The sequence below is a fragment of the Pyricularia grisea genome, chromosome I (genome assembly GCF_004355905.1).
Source record: "Pyricularia grisea strain NI907 chromosome I, whole genome shotgun sequence".
Lineage (NCBI taxonomy): Eukaryota > Fungi > Ascomycota > Sordariomycetes > Magnaporthales > Pyriculariaceae > Pyricularia > Pyricularia grisea.
The window spans coordinates 3,397,280-3,413,883 of NC_044973.1; the positions used below are offsets into that span (position 1 = coordinate 3,397,280).

A 16,604-nucleotide genomic window follows, 5' to 3' on the forward strand; every position below is an offset into this window, starting at 1 on the left:
CGCAAATTTTTTGGCCAAGGGCAAATTTGTCGGGTCTCGTCGGAGATCTGTGCTGTGGCTTCGGAGGTCGATAGCGAATACAATTGTGCTTTCTAAGCAACGTTGTCGCCTCGTCATTTTGATGCTACTATTTTCCATCAGAAAAAAAAGGGTAATATGCATTCATAGCCTCCATTTCTATAACCGCTGAAAAGCCGATTTTCGCTCCTTTTATTTCATTTACTCAACACCAAGACTTTACTTGAATGCCGCAACAATGACGGCAACCAAGCTTTTAAGGACGTCCATGAGCGTCCTCTGGCGTCCACGCCAGGTTAGGACGAGTTCAGGCACTTCTAGTATCTACAACCTCGCCACTCGACGAGCAGCACACTCCAGCTCCAAGCCATCATGGGCTGCGGTACCGCGGCGTCCGGTGCTACATACACAGCAGATACGGGGAGGGATATTAGGCGGTGCGGACAGTCGACGAACAATTTTCATCCAGACAGAGCCTACGCCAAACGCGGATGCTCTAAAGTTCCTACCAAACCACCGCGTGCTGCCCGAAGATATCTCAACTCCATACATCGAGTATCTTAACCCGCGCTCAACGATCGCACCGCCTTATCCGTCGCCGTTGGCCGCACAGCTTATGAACATTGACGGTGTGCAGTCCGTCTTCTACGGCGCCGACTTCATCACTGTGACGAAGGCTTCTGACGCGAACTGGGCGCACATCCGACCCGAGATATTCTCCCTGATTACGGAAGCCATCACCTCGGGACAGAAGATTGTCAACGTTGTGGAGCGCAGCGATACGTCCGCGGAAGATGGCCAGGAGACGAGTGGCGAGGTGGACAGCCTGAGCTACAACGAGAACGACAGTGAAGTCGTGGGGATGATCAAGGAGCTACTGGAGACGCGGATTAGGCCTGCCATCCAAGAGGATGGTGGTGATATCGAGTTCCGGGGGTTCGAGAATGGCAATGTCCTACTTAAGCTCCGTGGCGCCTGCCGGACCTGTGACTCTAGCACTGTTACGCTCAAGAATGGCATTGAGGGTATGCTGATGCACTATGTAAGTTTGCTTTCCCCGTCCGGTTCTTGATTGCGAGATGATTTCCCGGATTCTAACATGAGTTGTATACAGATCGAGGAAGTCCAAGGAGTTATCCAGGTTATGGACCCGGAGGAAGAGATTGCCGCCAAAGAGTTTGCAAAGTTTGAGGAGAAGCTGCGTGCTCAAAAGGGCGAGGCTCCCCCTTCAACTGTTGGCAAGGGGTCGTTGGACACAGTTCCGGGCTGATGCTTGACGAGGGCTCGTGATTATACAGATGGAAGGCTGCTTGTATCTTATTTTCCCGGGTGCGGTTCTAATGGTGTGCCGATAAAGAGATCCTTGGATTTAGCTGTATCATAACTGCAATATATCTCTTAATACCCACTGCGTGTTTATTCCATGAGCCTCGGTTAACAAAGCCAAATCTCAAGTTACTGGACTCAAGCACAACTTTGGGATGTTACCTGACACGGTGAACGGTTTCGAAAAAGGTATTGATCCGTACGCAGAAAATATGGTCCGTTGCCTCTGGTCATATTCTTCATATGATCCTCAACATACGGTATGGAGATGTACCAAGGTTCTCTTAATATGCAGCCTAGCTAGGAGGGGTGGGGATTGCTACATTGGAAATTGACATTGAAATTTCGAGGGGGGTGAGCCTAAAGGAAGGTCAGGTAAGGTATTGAGGAGGGGCGGGGGTCCGCTAAAAGTTTTTTTTCTTTCATTGAGCCAACCAACTTCAGGTTCCATTCGAATTCTTGCGGTATGTGGATGGATGGAACAGTGAGCGGCGGGGACCCTGAGAATCCGGGGTGAAGCTCCGAATAAGTCATAAATTGACTCTTTCTCAAGACGATCACCATCAGGTCAACAATGAGGAAACGAAGTAAAGTTCCGGTTTGACAATCTAATCCGGCCCGCATTGTGAGCGGGGTATTTTTTTTATATATTTTTTTATTTTTTTATTTTTTGCCCATACTTTCGTGGCGATCTACACAGGTTGATTGGTCTCTTTGTTCTCTTTTACTCTTCTCCGTCGTAAAACAGGTGTGGTGTCTCGTGGTGGCGTGATGGGAAAGCGGTTCGAGGGGAGCACCCACTCGGGAACGCGCCGCGTTCTCTGTACAAGCACGAGGGTGGGGTTTTGTGGTCGCCTAGCCTTTTGCCATCGAGATGCTAGTTCAATCTACGAAGTACGTAATGAGCGATTCCACATCGCGAAGCAGAATCTTCAATCCACAGAGAGCAGGTCCTGGCCTGTGCAGTAGAGCTAATTTCTAGTACTCGTACGGCTATGCAAGCATAACCATGGGGCTGATTGGCAGCAAGCCGCTCCTTGCTAAATAAACCATTCATTTTACAAGTTGGAATTAGTGCTTGAAGAGCTGATATGAAAACTTTTTCTTGTTCCTTTGGCCGCGTGTGATAGCTGGAGGTGATGGGCTGTACCTTGCTGCCATTAGGAGTAGCTCTGACATGATGTGGTTTTCCTTGCGTTCTACGACGATACTCAGTGTAAAACACACCTAACCTCTGGACCTGGACCTGGACCTGGACCTGGACTCATCTTTGGATTGAGGAATTATCATATCACGTACTACGTACATGGTACCTAGCATGCTTCTCACCTAGTTATAGTACGTAGAAGCTTGTTCTCTGCAAACTGCAAACATTGGTGGGATGAAGTCAAATCCAGGGCGTGGTGACCACGAGGACAGGGGATCAGTGGGTTGAGTTCTGGCCTGGACGTACAGTGAAGTGAGTGTTACTATTAGGTAGCAGTATTCGTGGATCCGTCATTCTACCGGGCCCCACAGACGGTCCGCGGAAAGCGTCGGGCTGCCTCCGCTTCGTTCGAAAGATGCCCGATGGCTTGCGTTTTGAGCCTGCCGCGAAAATATGTGACGTTTCCGTCCCATATACTGCCATTCGATGAAACGACACCAATCTGCGGGCGTCACTGTCTGTCCCAAATGACTGTGCTGCCGCCCGCCCAGGTCTCTGATTACTGCGCTACTGCAAATGTTTAAATCGAATCCTCCGAAGTCCCAGGGTCAAATTTGCCAGGACTACCTTGTTATATAGAAGAAGCAACTTTGTACTCTCCGCACAACACCGTTTGGCGGTAAGCAAACAAGCTGAGACCAACATCAAGGTAAAGTATTACTGGAAAGTAAGGTACCTATAAAAATACCTACTTTGGTACTGTAGGACGTGGTGTACTGTATACTGTAGACAGGCTAGCCAGGATGATTTCTGCCCGTGCGCCATGAAAATCTGTTCCAGCGATCTTGTAGCCTATGCTAGATCGCCCGTTCAGGAGCGACAGCCTTTTTCGTTCACTGGGATAATATTGCAATCACTCACCAGGATATGCCAGACCACGCTCGCATTGAGTCGCCTTGGTTGCTCCCTGGGGTCAGGGGTCGAAAACGGCGGAGGCTCGACTGGTTCGACGGGCTAGTCCAAAGGCCGAGCGGTACAGACACCTGGAATATACTTGCTACACCCACAGGGAACGGCCGGACGTTGTCAGCTAGTCTAGCTTAGGAACTACGACGTCGTTTTCGGGACATTCCAGCAGCCGTAGATGGAAACAAGTTTGCCTGTCAAAGCACAGTCGCTGAGTCCATCAGTCGCGTGGCGTCCTGATCCGGTTGGAGGATTTATGCACAAAACCGAGTGAGGTAGCAGGAGATGGGGAGCAAATCAGGAAAGAATTAGTAGGTAAGGTAGTTAGTCGTCAGTCGTTCGTCCAACTCTTCTTCATCACCTCAACGCACTAAGTAGCATATACCTCTTCCTCTGGAGATCTCGACGCTTTTCAAACCTGCAATGATGCGATGGAGGGCAGACCAGACTACGTCGGTAGGTTGAGCAAAACCTTGTCCTTGATTGGGCAAATCATGGCCAGGTCTCTTGCACCCTTGTGACCCCTTTTTGCAGGCAAGCTCAACAGCTCAGCCTCTGAGTGGACCAAGGCCTTTGCGCGGGTGGAAATTCATTTATCGCTACCCCTCCTTTCCCGTACTACGACACCCCTCGAGCTTTGACAAGCAAAAGATGGGCGGGCATCCTTGCCCATGGAAGACTAGAAAGCGGAGAAGATGCACGCCACCACCATGCAGAATTCAAACAGGGCCCTTGTCCACTGGATCTCGACCTCCAAATCCTTCTTTTGTGAGGGCCCCAGAGTTCGTGCAGATCTTCCATTCTCCGGCCCGTCTTTCACAACTTCTTTGTCTTTTTACCATTTTATCATTTGTTTAATTTTACAAAGACAACCGATTTAATTAGTTACTATCTCTCACTCACTCTCTCTCTCACCCACTGTGGACACAATAATCAACATCCCGTCAATATCGTATGCCTTTTGGTCTCAAGATCGCCTTCAGGGAAGCGAACCCGCATATATAACGTGTGCTTGGTTCAGGTCTCGGCGTTTCCTGTTAGCGTTTCCCCCCCGTGTCGCTCCAGCCACTCTGCATTTGGACCAAGACGTTGACGGGCTGCTAAAAAGAGTCTCGCCCGTCCGTCCACCCAGAGACAAGGCACAGCACAGACCTGCCCCTCTCGTCCTTCCACCACGCAGTTGGCCGCTCCAATCCCGCAGCAAGCCAATAAGTCAAATCCTAGCTTGAGCTGGTACATCACTAGCGGGTGGAAACTAAAGTGAAATTCTCTCTGCCTGGGCACCTGTCTCGTCTGCGATTGCCAACAGCCGCCTTTTCAATCTTGAATTGACGACCACCCATTTAATCCCACATCATTTTCTTTTCCTCTTCTATTTTTTATTTTTTTTATTTTTATTTTTTTGCGCCTGTGTGCCCGCCACTACGCACCTAGTTAAGTCAGGCAAATACCAAAAATACTGGCCCATTTCCAACTGGGCGAAGCTCTTCAAAAGGACAACACCTCGGCCACACCCGCAGCAACCCGTTGAATAGCACGCGTGTCGCGTGTGCTCGGCTGGGACAGGATCGTCGCTACATCTCTCGGTCTGGTGTGGTGCGACAGACAGCCATCGAGGCCCAACCTGACAATGGGCCGCGCATAGTTCTTTCGCAACTCGTTCGCTTGCCAGGAGATTATTGCTGCAGTTTTTGCGGTTTAGGATCACTCAAGCAACAGTAGATTGGCTTCGCCCCATCGTCTTCTGCTCCATAGCCACGTTCCTCGTTTCAGGGACTGGGAAGAAGGCCACCTTCGAGCCAAAGTTTGAACCGGCGAATCCGGAACGACAGGACCGGCGACGATACCCGGTCGAATGCAACCTTGGGAATCATTTGCATTTATTACTTGATTATTTGTTGTCATTTTGCGACCTACTTCAAGCAACTTTTTTTTTTTCAACCGGACTCTATCGGCGGCTTGGTCTGCCCTATCCAGATATTCCGTTTAATATTGCCCCTCGTCGCTGTTCCGGCGTGGACCCGATTACACCAACATTGCGGCAACTCGCAAGCGATTTCAAAGCGAAACGAACTGCCGTCACAAGGAAATAAAGTTGGCGACTTCAGAGCAACTCTCTTATAGGCAGTGGTCTCACTCGACTTTCACGAACACCTGACAGACCGGCACACCGTCGAGCTTACTAGACTATCATTTCCTTCGATACCCCCTTGTCGATAGATTTCATCATCAGCACTTGCTACTGTTTGTAAGTGTTCACTTCTATTGTTGATGAGTTCTTGTTCGTATGCCCTCGAATAGATTTCCCAGTCGTTCCGAACCCCATGTGTTCATCTCCGGGACACAACAACTGCAGCGCCACCCGCTGTTGAGTTGCCTAGAGCCATGGGTTCGTAAGAGATGATCCGAGTGCTTTTTTTCAGCAGACAATCTGTACCTCAAAACCCTAGGCCTGGCGGATTTTGCACATGTTATTGTGGTCGCGTGAACGCCTCCCTCAACCTTGATGGACAGAACATTAGGCTTCACGCACTGCATATGTGCATATGCACATTACCACCCAGCCACCACAAACAGCATCTTTTTTTGTTCATTTATTTCCTTTTCGTTTTCTGGACACTTGCCTGCAACCCTCTTACGTCCGTCACCTCTTCCTGAAGTTGTTCACGTCACTGACCTTGACCTAGACATTTTTGACATTTTGTTCGGCAACTATTTGCATCTCCATCTCACGACCGCCATTACTTCTCCAAGTATAAGGCTTTAGAATCACGCAGTTGAACCCTTCTTTCGTGTACTTCAAGGCAGTATCAAGGCGACTTCTCGAATTTTGAACTTCCTCCCTCATCGCAGCAGAAACCTTGCCTGCTCTATCACTTTTCAGTCATCACCATGAGTTCTGGGACTTTGAAGGCAGTTACCCAGCCCAAGCCTGGCCAGGGCCATCCAGTGGGTGGTCCAAGTAGCCAGGCAATCTTGTTGGACAAACTCAACCGGCGCGCAACACCAGACTCGGAGGCGCTGGCTAGCTCTGATGACGACGGCGACCACCGCCAAGACCAAGCTCAACCTGTGGTACAACCTCACAAACCGGTCCGTCGAGCTTCTTGGCTGAATGACACTAGTCAGGCTGCTATTCGACCTCGCAAGGACTCGTTTGCGAGCAGCACCATGTCTCCCACCACATCTCACCCGAGCACACCGTCCGTAGAGACCGGTGCTGCGACATGGGGCAATCTTCCGGGACAGACCGCAAGCCTCAGCCGTGCACACACTGCCGGAGGCTCTACATTTCCCTGGGGCACGGCTATATGGGGCTCTGAGAGGAAAGAGTTGCCGTCCCGGCTAGCAGAGCATATTCCTTCACCTACGACGGCCTACCCGCCGGGAACTACTGGTTCTCCCTTCGGAAATCCCGAGCATGGCCTGGCCCAAACTTCCCCTGGTCCTAGGGAGCCGGTTGCTAATTCACAAATCCCCTTCGCGATCCCCCTACACCCTACGCCCAAGACCTATCGATCTCAGTCGTATTCTGTAGGTCAGTTGGATCCGGATACCCCCACGAACCCGATGATGCCCTCCTCTACAATGGGAAGTCGGACCCGGCAGCTGCCTCACCCTGGCCTACAACACCGTCCTTCCCGTCCCAGTATGCTTAGCGAGATGTCGAACGATGGAATGCTCGGCAAAGTGAAGGAAGTCGAGGACGACGACGAGAGTAACGAGTCCATGAGTGGGAGCCAGCAGCAACAGCAGTCAGCCGAATCCAAAACTATCGAGTTCTTGACCCGAGAGAATGCCATGTTGCGACAACAACAGCAATACCACAACTCGCGCCTGAGACCCCGGGCTTCCACAGGCTATGGGCTTGGCAGTAACGGATACGGCATGCAAGCATCCGTACCCGAGGAGTCTGATTATGCGATCGATGAGCTGGAAGAGGGTCAGGACAACGAATACGCCAGGAGGGCTTACGGCCGTAGGATGAGTGAATTCGGCGTTCCAGGGGGCACTTCTCAGTTCCGATCACCCTTCTCCGCAGAGAACCGCAAGATTGAGACCATGAAAAAGGCATACTGGCACAGTGCTCTAGGCTTTGGAGGTATTGGAGACCAGCCACAAAGCCGCAGACATTCATTTGCCGATGTGCCCCAGAGGCAGGCGTCTATTAGCTCCCTCGGTGAGCACTTGGGACAAGAGGGTCTGTCGCAAGAGCCTCAGTCCGGACTCGACTATACATCTCCATACCCCGAGAACCCGGCGTACCAGTCCCCTTCTACTGGTAAGCATAAACTCGTACCCTTGTTCACATGAGAATCGTAACCTTTTGATATACTGACCGGGATATACTAGCTACGTACTTCACCGGCGGTTCTGGTTTGCAGATGGCACAGCAATCCATGGGCCCATCGGCTGGTTACCCTAGTCCATACCCATACGCAATGAACGCTGCCATATCTCACCGAGCCACATCGCCACACCGTGCCATGTATGGTATCAGCCAGCCGAATCGCCTGACGCCTCTGCATGTGGTTTTGTTCAAGTGCGCCCGAGCCGATGTCTTCTACATACAGGAAGGCACCGGGCTCACCGTTAAGGCTGGCGACTTGGTCATTGTGGAGGCCGACCGAGGAACCGACCTGGGAACGGTTGCAGCAGAGAACGTAGACTGGAATGAGGCCAAGCGTCTGAAGGAGCACTATGCCGAGGAGCAGTACAAATGGCTCATGATGTACTCCCAGAACGCCGGAGTTGCTCAAGACGGTGTAGGCGCGGGACTCATGGCTGCATCGAATGGTGGCAGTGCTATTGGTGGCATGGGTCCTCCTGGTCAACACCACATGCAGGAGCCTCCTAGCAGCGGCGAACTGAAGCCGAAGCTCATCAAGCGACTCGCCCAAGCCCATGAGATTCAGAATCTACGGGACAAAGAAGGCAACGAAGCCAAAGCCAAGAGAGTCTGCATGCAGAAGGTTAAGGAGCATGGTTTGAACATGGAGATTCTTGATGCCGAGTTCCAGGTGTAAGCATTCCCTGCCCACTCGAATCAAACACGAACATACTCGGAGCGATGCTAACATGTCATATCTATTCAGAGATTGGAAAAAGCTGACCTTTTACTATTTTGCCGACTCGTACATCAACTTCAACTCACTCGTCACAGATCTCTTCAAGATCTACAAGACCCGCATTTGGATGTCGGCCATCAACCCAGCTTCATTTGCAACTCCGCTCGGTTTGCAAGCACCCAGCGGCGTTGGTCCGGGAGCTGTTGGGCTTGGCCGCGGTGGTGGCGTTGCCGGCTCTGATCGTCGCCAGCATGCACAATCCGAGCCGGCTCAGAGTGCCCGTAGTTTCCAGCAACAAGCGGCAACTTTTACACAGCCTTTTTCGACCGAAAGGGTAGCGCCACCGTCTGCCACTACATTCGCACCTCCTACCTACTTTCCGGCCTACGCGGGTTTCCCTGGTTCTGGTCGCGCTCCAGGGTCCATGCCATACGGGAATACGGGCATGGTCCCAAGTGCTGACGCGTACACTGCCGCTGGGTTTTCGCAAGGTGGCATTGACTACCGTGCTCGCATGGCTACCCCACAAGCTTCCGGGCCGGGCCCACATGAGGAGGCACTGTCGCCTCTCTCTGTGCCAGCGGACATCGCTAGTCCTTTTCAAAGCTTGTCCCTCAACTCCCGTTGAGTATCCTGGCTGAAGCTTCAACTCACATCTAAACACGATCGCTTGGACTTATATATCTTATCCTCCACTCGATCAACCCGTGTCTTTACCAAGCATTTGCATATTCTACTCTATTTTTTCTATCAGCTACGACTATCAATGAGCATAGAGGGTTTCACTCGTTCAGTCAGACTGCAGACAAGACGGCGGTTGTAACCCACAAAAAAAAAGTTACGTTTATTCACGAGTTCAATACTGGGTTTCCACGGATGACAGACAGATTTCTCATCCCATCAGGCTCTTATATGGCGTTGAAACGTTTGCTTTTACCTTCTTTCTTAGGTCCATTATCATTGGCCAAGGACGTGCACAGTTCGGCGTCGTTTGTATTTCGGGTTAACATCCTGAGATATTAGACGGGAGCTGCTGCTGCCAGGGTTAAGGTTGGCTTTTTGTCGACCCTTTTTTTGCCTTGAGTGCGTTGATTTTATGTGCCTCTACTGTTTTTTTTTTTTTTGTGTGTTTGGGACAAACTTGCGAGATGGAATTGGACTTTGGAAAGAAACATCAAAAATGGCACACAACCTATAAACAGGGAACGATATGGAGACTTGATAGACAGACTCTTTCCCGTTTTGTTTTTATTTTCTCGTCGCATGGAGCGAGCGACATGGTAAGGTTGGTATGTAATTAATTGTCAGACAAGGTCAAAGGGGAGATAAATGGAGGAGGGTGGGAGCGCAGCGAGAGAACTTCAGCCCTTTGTCTTGTTTGCGCAGGGTTTAATTCATGTACATTTGTTATCAAATGATAAGATTGATTTTCGTTTCCTCCCTGCACTCCATTAATAGGTGTAGGTATCTACCTACCTATCCTAGGTAGGTAGGTAGGTAGGGCACCTTTGCCTCTGCCTGTCAAGATCCAGTGTCCGGGTTTTGTTTTTCATGTGTGAGATGGCAAACCGGTGTGGAACTCCTGCAATCATCGAGCCTTCCTTCCCAACTTGTATTGGACCGAAGTGCGTGGGAATCCTTGGCTTATCCTGAAGTCGTGCAGGAAGGAGCGACCTAGCTTCGACGGGTGCTTTCTATGACGAGGACCAATACCTAGTCAATCAGTCAGGCACCGTACCTTCTCCAACTTCTGGTCTCACAATGATTTTCTTAAACTCCCATTCAATAGGTATCTTTGAACGGCGCTTTCGCCTTCATGCCTTTGTTTTGTGCATTCAGACTGTTTTCTCATTGAAGTTGAAGCTCTTCATCGAAGTCTTGGTTATCGAGACCTCACTAGCTCCCGTAAGCGGGGATAGTCGAAATCGCCATTGCCTGGCATCATTCTTACGGCCCCCAACATGCCATGAGAGAAGCAAAGCTGCCCCTGGACTCAATCGAGTTGGCTCTGCGAAGTTTGCCAGGAAAACTGCGACTAGAGTCGGAACTTACCCTGGGACTTCCTGACGAATGGTTAACTGGCGTGACTCCCGCTATGATCTCTTCCAAGGTCTCAGCCGGTGAGCTATGGGTTGAACGGGCAAGCCCATGCAGGCTACATGTCGATCCCGTCGTGACCTGTGGCCTGAGCATGGTAGCAGACGAGTCTCCGCACGAGAGACGCCTTGTTAATGCCATCAGGGCATGCTCCGTGAGTAACCTAGAAAACATTGAACAACCCGTGATATATATAAGACTAATAGCAAGTGGAGGCCTGGGAACTTCTGGGCTTGCAGCTGAACCGCTGCCCCAGGCCCATGGATGAGAACGGGCAGCATGTTCCCGGGTCTCTCTTCTACATCACACATCTGACAAACAGCTCGAATCATCTTGTATGCCAACAGACCACGGCGCGCGCTGAAATTCGGCGACTAACTTGTCGTCTTTGGTTTGATTTTGTAACACAACCCGCAAATAAACGCGCAACAGGGCAGCAAGAACCGGTACAAAAAGCCACATCTGCCGATTCGTCTCGCGTCACTCGCTCAGGAACAAAACGTTCGATGCAACAATCTTCTGTCAATGTTCCCAGCCAACCTGAGCAGCTTTCGAGTGCTGAGTTCGACCATAGCGTGATGATACTAGTCAGGGGCTCACTATATACACTCTTGGGTATCAAGAAGCCTACTCCCCAAATCAGGAGACTTCGCAGCTTTGAATCTCCATCACTGCTCGAGATTGCCCCAGCCGCTTTCAACATGCGGTATCTCCAGGTAAAATCACATTTGCGGTATGACGCATCTTGAAAGAGTTTTCATTGACCCCTATACAGGAAGTCGTACAACGTGCTCCATTCTTACACTCAATCAGCTCAGTCTTGGCCCGGCTCGCGAGCGATGCCCAGTCATCCTCATTGAGACAGAAGGTTGCCTCGCTCGCCATGGGAACTGCAGAAGCGTCTGACATGCAGACCAGCCCAGTACATTCTACACAAGAACGTCGTTTCACTGATAAATACGACTATGTTGACGGAATCGGGAAGATGATATGGCCAGTCTTACAGGCTGGCCCTTCAAACACGAAGCTCTATCTAGAGAAGCTACCCCAGGATCGAGCCTCTGGTGCTAACGTGGATCTACAGCTCAATGGAGATTTTAATCCTGTCCACGATCCCTCTCAGCAATTCGAACCAGAAGGGCTGTCATCAGGAGAGCAAGGCAATGATAAGGTGGAAGCTGACGACGCTAAACTGGGACTCCACTCAGATTTACATGATATGGATGATCGACCCAGCTGGGACTTGAGATACCACCTTGACGGCCCTCTGCATTTCCCAGAATGTACCCAAGAGCAGGAAGGGCCACCATCTCTTCATAGCGAAGATCAAAGATTCGACAGTAGTTCGCGGGAACACATGCAGATATATCACCCACGCGTTCCTCAATATGGACAGTCCTGGCAGACTTTTCAGGAAGACGATTCATATGGAGATGACTATGACAATGATCAGTATCTTGATGAAGAATGGGATACAGTCGACTATTACGATATGGGTCACTACTCGTGGGTCCCCGGCAACGACAACGAATTGGCTAGCTCATATATTGGGTTTGGCTATGACTTCGAGCTTGAGGCTGAAGACCGTCCGTATTCTTCATCAAGTCTCGCTCCTCGCACAGTTCTTGAACGTGAGGCACGCATTCTTGAAGACTATTTCGCGGATGAGTCTCAGAGAACCGACATCACGGCCAGTCAATATTCAAGGTCCGAGCATATTGACCAATTTGAGGAATACGATCAAGTATTTGTGGACGAATTTGGGGATGAGTATGTGTACGAGGAATCACACATGTTGGTGTACGATGGACAACATACAGTGAACGATGATACTCTTTCCAGTCATATTACGCCGTGGGATGAGATGTGAGTACCGTCGTTGTCTCTCAGACGCTCAATGCGGCACCTGAATCATGCTGACAACATAGGTATGTACGGGCTAGGGAGACAGAGAGATGACGTCGCCGCTGGTTCCTGGAATCAGAGTTAAATCAGCTGCTGGGCCATACATACATGAACAATATATCGTGTCTCAAGATGTCCTGACAGATATAATTGGAAATTGGAATTGATTTTCCGGGGAGACGTGGTAACGTATAAGGGTAAATCTGTGCTGGAAAGTTGCTAAGACTTGAATTTAGATTTAGATACTTGCTATTGGCCCGATTCTTACCTCTAGTCTTGTCTTATAGACCTAGGTACTTACTGAAACTGAAAAGCCGTTCGAAATCCATTGTCACATTAGAAACTGTATGTGAGAGGAGTTTTGGCCTCCCGTTCCACCGCATGGAGGAGTAGGACACAACTTGAGAAGAGGTAGTAAATCTGTAATGCATCCCTTGCTTCACACTGCACATGTCTAAATCCATTACAAAACACAACTCAGCCAGCCGATGCTGGCGTCGACGGAAGATAGGCTTTTCCCAAAACACACACAAGACAAACGGAGCAAAACAGTGAAAAGATGCGATGGAAACTGGTAATTCGGCTGTGCGTTAATAGACAAATTGGCAATGAGCCAGAAGAGTCAAGCCAACCACGCATATATGCAAGAAATAAATCCACCACACCACATGCCCTTTCGTCGGTGGGAGAAGGTCGCTGCCCACCATTGACGCTACTGTCGATCCCGGACGCCTGGGTAAAGATTTGGTTCGTTTTGGGCGACGAGGCGAGGCTTGATGAATCCACCGCGGATCGACGAGGAAGCATATGCTGACCTTGTCGGGGAGATAACCATCGACGGCAGGAGCAGCATGACGAATCGACCCGTCCAGCCTGTCGCATTCCCAAATGCAAATGCCAGCGCCAGCCACTCCGACTTCCCCCAACCTGATATAACACACTTTTCAAATCCCTCCAACCACCCAAAATAAAGCCAACTCCCCCAAATATCTCAACTCCGTTTCCCCTCTTCAACAAATCGCGGATCCTTTTTTGCGCCAAGCCTTTTTATCTTCCTGCTGGCGGCTTGGCGCCGGGCTTCCCTGCCGCGGGCTTCTTGGTGTCCTTCTTCTTCTTCTGCTCGGGCTTCATGGTGGCGTAGTGAATGTACCAAATCAAGGTAATCTGCAGGATGATGGCGACGAGCACGACGAGCAGGATGGTGAAGAGGATGGGCTGGTCGTTGAGGACGGCGACGGCCTCCGGGGTTGCGCCGATGGAGCGGAACCAGTCGAACTGGCCCGCGGCGGGTGTGGCTGAGGCCGAAGGGCTGGCCATTGTGTTTGTTTTGTGGGGGTTTTCTTTTTAGGTGTAGTCGGAAGGTGCTGTTGGTTGTCGCTGAGATCTCGCGGAGAGATACGGCGGATCGTATTTATTCCTTTGATGATTTCCCGATCGGTCTTGTCGTCGACGTTTGTAGATGCTTGAAGAAAGGTGTACTAATAATAGAGGGAGAGAGAAGATGAAGAAGTAAATGATCGGATTAACAGACGGGGGCTACTACTGCCTTTGCGCTGCAGGGCAGAAGAATTGTACAACACGGACTCGACGAAAAAAAAAAAATAGAAATAAATAAAAAGGGTTGGATATGCTAAATGGATAGACACGGCTGGATAAGAAAAATGCAACTGTGAAAAGGAAGGATGCGGAGGTAAATTGGGAAGAAATTCAATCAGAATGATTGGGTGAAGTGTGACGCGGCAAGGGAAAACGGGCGTCGTCCAACCAAAGCAAGTGAGGCCATCGGGCGGGTCGACTGCTGGGAAGGCCTGTTTCAGCGTAACGGCTTTTGAGACGGGCCCCTGACGACAGGCAAAGTGGGAGTGAACCTCCCGTTTCCGTTTCATCGTCGGCTGATACCACCTGCTTGGGGGGTTTGTCAATCAATATCCTGAACAATCACGTGCACTATCCAATTGGAGGCATGTGCAGGTCGCAAACGGTTATTTCAGGAATACTACTGCCATGGATCACTGATAAATAGATAATAGTTTGTGTGTCATTCACATCGGCAGGGCTGGTTTTTTTACTGTCCAACTGTCTCCTGGGTTTCATGGGTAGCCTCTACTACGGTATATGAGCAATTGCGCTGGTGACACTCAAGCTTGAATTGAATTGAATTGCTTTGCCCAGAGAGCATCTCAGATAGGTACCTAGGTACTTACAGGCCATTCGCCTTTTGCAGTCCATAGTTGGGTGGGGCGTTACCCACGAGCGCAACCTCGATACTATTGGTGAATTCACGCGTAGAATAGTGGGTCTAATACATCAGCAGGGGTTGACGGGAAGCTCTCCAAATTTTTTGATGGGAGCTTAGACAGACACATCGTGTATTCGCCGAAGACTGTCTCTTGCAAGCAAAAGCGAGCGATGGCGAGGTAATCTGCATCCCTATCGAGGAGCAGGCTTCAAAGAAACAACTATCAGAGACAAGCTGCTGCACCTTTTCCCAGGGCCAATCGTACAATATCAGACCACAACAGTAATGAGCGCAGCACGTCCTGCGGCGAGGAGCCTGCTCTCGCGGCGATGCCTCGGCGGTGCGCCTAACGCTGCCGTGCCCTCAAGTGTACTTGCCGCGACGCAAGTACAACAGCCTCCGACATGCCGACGACAATTCCACGCATCAGCCCCGGCAGAGGTCAGGAGAAGACCGCGCTTCTCCAACGTGCACGCCAAGGCCATGGGTTTGGTAACGGAGGAGGACGTCTCCAAGGCGACGAACGAGGCCTTCCCCGAGCTCACAAAGCAAGAGCTGGCCGCTATGGAAAAGATCTACTCCCAGGAGCAGCTGGAGGCCTTGAAGGCTGGTGAGAAGGCCGTTGATCCAAGGGACCTGACCGTTCAGGGCCGAGTGCGAATCGACCCCTACAGGCTTGGCTACCTATCGGACTTGTCCAAGATCGATCCCGTCGTTGACAAGCGCACCAAGAAGGAACCGCCGCCCAACACCAGGGCGCGTTTCATGACAGGCCCCGAGTTTGTTTTGGACTTTTACAGCTGGATGCGTTCGTTCTTACCAAAGGGCCTCAATCTGGAAAAGGATCTCAAGAACATGTCGGAGGACGAGTTGAACGCACTGCTGGATAAGTACACCCCGAGTCACACGGATTTGTTCAACTACATGGTCAACCGCTCCTCCATGACGGACGGCGGCCAGCCATCCAACACTGCAATCGCCCCGGCGTTGATGGACAAGGTGCCTGGCGTTGCAGGCTTGTACAAACGCCAGGTCGACCCGGCGGACGAAGGTCTGGACGACGAGGGCAAATACCAGCAGGCCAAGAAGCAGACAGGACTGTCGGTTCAGGATATACTAGGTCTGAGGCACAAGATTCTTGTGCAGCGTTTCGTCACCAACCAGACTCGTCTGGGTAAGGTGCAGAGCTGGCACATCATGACCATCGTCGGCAACGGCAACGGCCGGATTGGACTGGGCGAGGCCAAGTCGGTCGACGGGCAAATTGCCATGCACAAGGCGAGGCTCATGGCTATCAAGAACATGGTGCCCATCCGGAGATACGAGGATCGGACCATTTACGGCAGAGTCCGGGTCAAGATAGCGGGTACTGTCGTCGAGATGGCTGCCCGCCCGCCAGGTGAGTTTTATCCGTGCCGCTAGCTTGGACATATGCGTACCCCTGCAAACTCAGTGACTAATATGAAAATCTTTTTTTCACCTCTAGGATTTGGTTTGCGCATCTCCCACAGGTTATTCGAAATTTGCCGCTTGGCCGGTATCAAGGACCTCTCTGCAAGCATCCCTCGATCGAGAAACCCCATGAACACCGTCAAGGCTGCAATGAAGGCTCTTCAGAGCCAGCCTGACCCCGAGGCAATCGCCATTGGCAGGGGCAAGAAGCTGGTTGATGTGAGGAAGGTTTACTACGGTGGTCATGTGATCTAAGACTCTGTTCCCATCACACCATCTCCATGTACATAAAACTTCCTGTACCTCCTATGTTATTCTTGTAACATCTCTCTCCTGCTCTGTAATCCTACGCATATAGTTTGAAGACACTTTTAGACGGATAGTC

The 16,604-nt window shown here is 50.8% G+C and overlaps 5 protein-coding genes across 5 annotated transcripts; 4 read left to right on the top strand and 1 right to left on the bottom strand.

The window, feature by feature from the left end:
* Positions 1-256: 256 nt before the first annotated feature.
* On the top strand, positions 257-1,288 carry PgNI_06079 (uncharacterized protein; the record flags this gene model as incomplete). Its single annotated transcript, XM_031126108.1, has 2 exons — positions 257-1,060; positions 1,133-1,288. 2 exons carry the CDS (start codon positions 257-259, stop codon positions 1,286-1,288), a joined length of 960 nt encoding a protein of 319 aa, XP_030983017.1.
* A 3,518-nt stretch (positions 1,289-4,806) lies between these two features.
* PgNI_06080 (uncharacterized protein) lies at positions 4,807-9,692 on the top strand. The gene is made up of 4 exons (XM_031126109.1): positions 4,807-5,705; positions 6,145-7,739; positions 7,811-8,480; positions 8,554-9,692. The coding sequence occupies exons 2-4, from the start codon at positions 6,350-6,352 to the stop codon at positions 9,152-9,154; spliced, it is 2,661 nt and encodes an 886-aa protein (XP_030982264.1). The 5' UTR covers positions 4,807-5,705; positions 6,145-6,349; the 3' UTR covers positions 9,155-9,692.
* An 800-nt stretch (positions 9,693-10,492) lies between these two features.
* PgNI_06081 (uncharacterized protein) lies at positions 10,493-12,493 on the top strand (the record flags this gene model as incomplete). The annotated part of the gene is made up of 3 exons (XM_031126110.1): positions 10,493-10,777; positions 10,830-11,339; positions 11,399-12,493. 3 exons carry the CDS (start codon positions 10,493-10,495, stop codon positions 12,491-12,493), a joined length of 1,890 nt encoding a protein of 629 aa, XP_030982263.1.
* Positions 12,494-13,575: 1,082 nt separating this feature from the next.
* PgNI_06082 (uncharacterized protein) lies at positions 13,576-13,845 on the bottom strand (the record flags this gene model as incomplete). Its single annotated transcript, XM_031126111.1, has 1 exon — positions 13,576-13,845. One exon carries the CDS (start codon positions 13,843-13,845, stop codon positions 13,576-13,578), a length of 270 nt encoding a protein of 89 aa, XP_030982266.1.
* Positions 13,846-15,052: 1,207 nt separating this feature from the next.
* Positions 15,053-16,474, top strand: PgNI_06083 (uncharacterized protein; the record flags this gene model as incomplete). The annotated part of the gene is made up of 2 exons (XM_031126112.1): positions 15,053-16,166; positions 16,254-16,474. The coding sequence occupies 2 exons, from the start codon at positions 15,053-15,055 to the stop codon at positions 16,472-16,474; spliced, it is 1,335 nt and encodes a 444-aa protein (XP_030982265.1).
* Positions 16,475-16,604: the final 130 nt, after the last annotated feature.

What these genes read in the sequence shown, in the direction of transcription:
- PgNI_06080 (XM_031126109.1), top strand. Translation starts at nt 6,350, where the DNA reads ATGAGTTCTGGGACTTTGAAGGCAGTTACCCAGCCCAAGCCTGGCCAG. An exon ending in GTACCAGTCCCCTTCTACTG is followed by an intron (nt 7,740 to 7,810) that starts GTAAGCATAAAC and finishes GGGATATACTAG; the next exon opens with CTACGTACTTCACCGGCGGT. An exon ending in CTTGATGCCGAGTTCCAGGT is followed by an intron (nt 8,481 to 8,553) that starts GTAAGCATTCCC and finishes ATATCTATTCAG; the next exon opens with AGATTGGAAAAAGCTGACCT.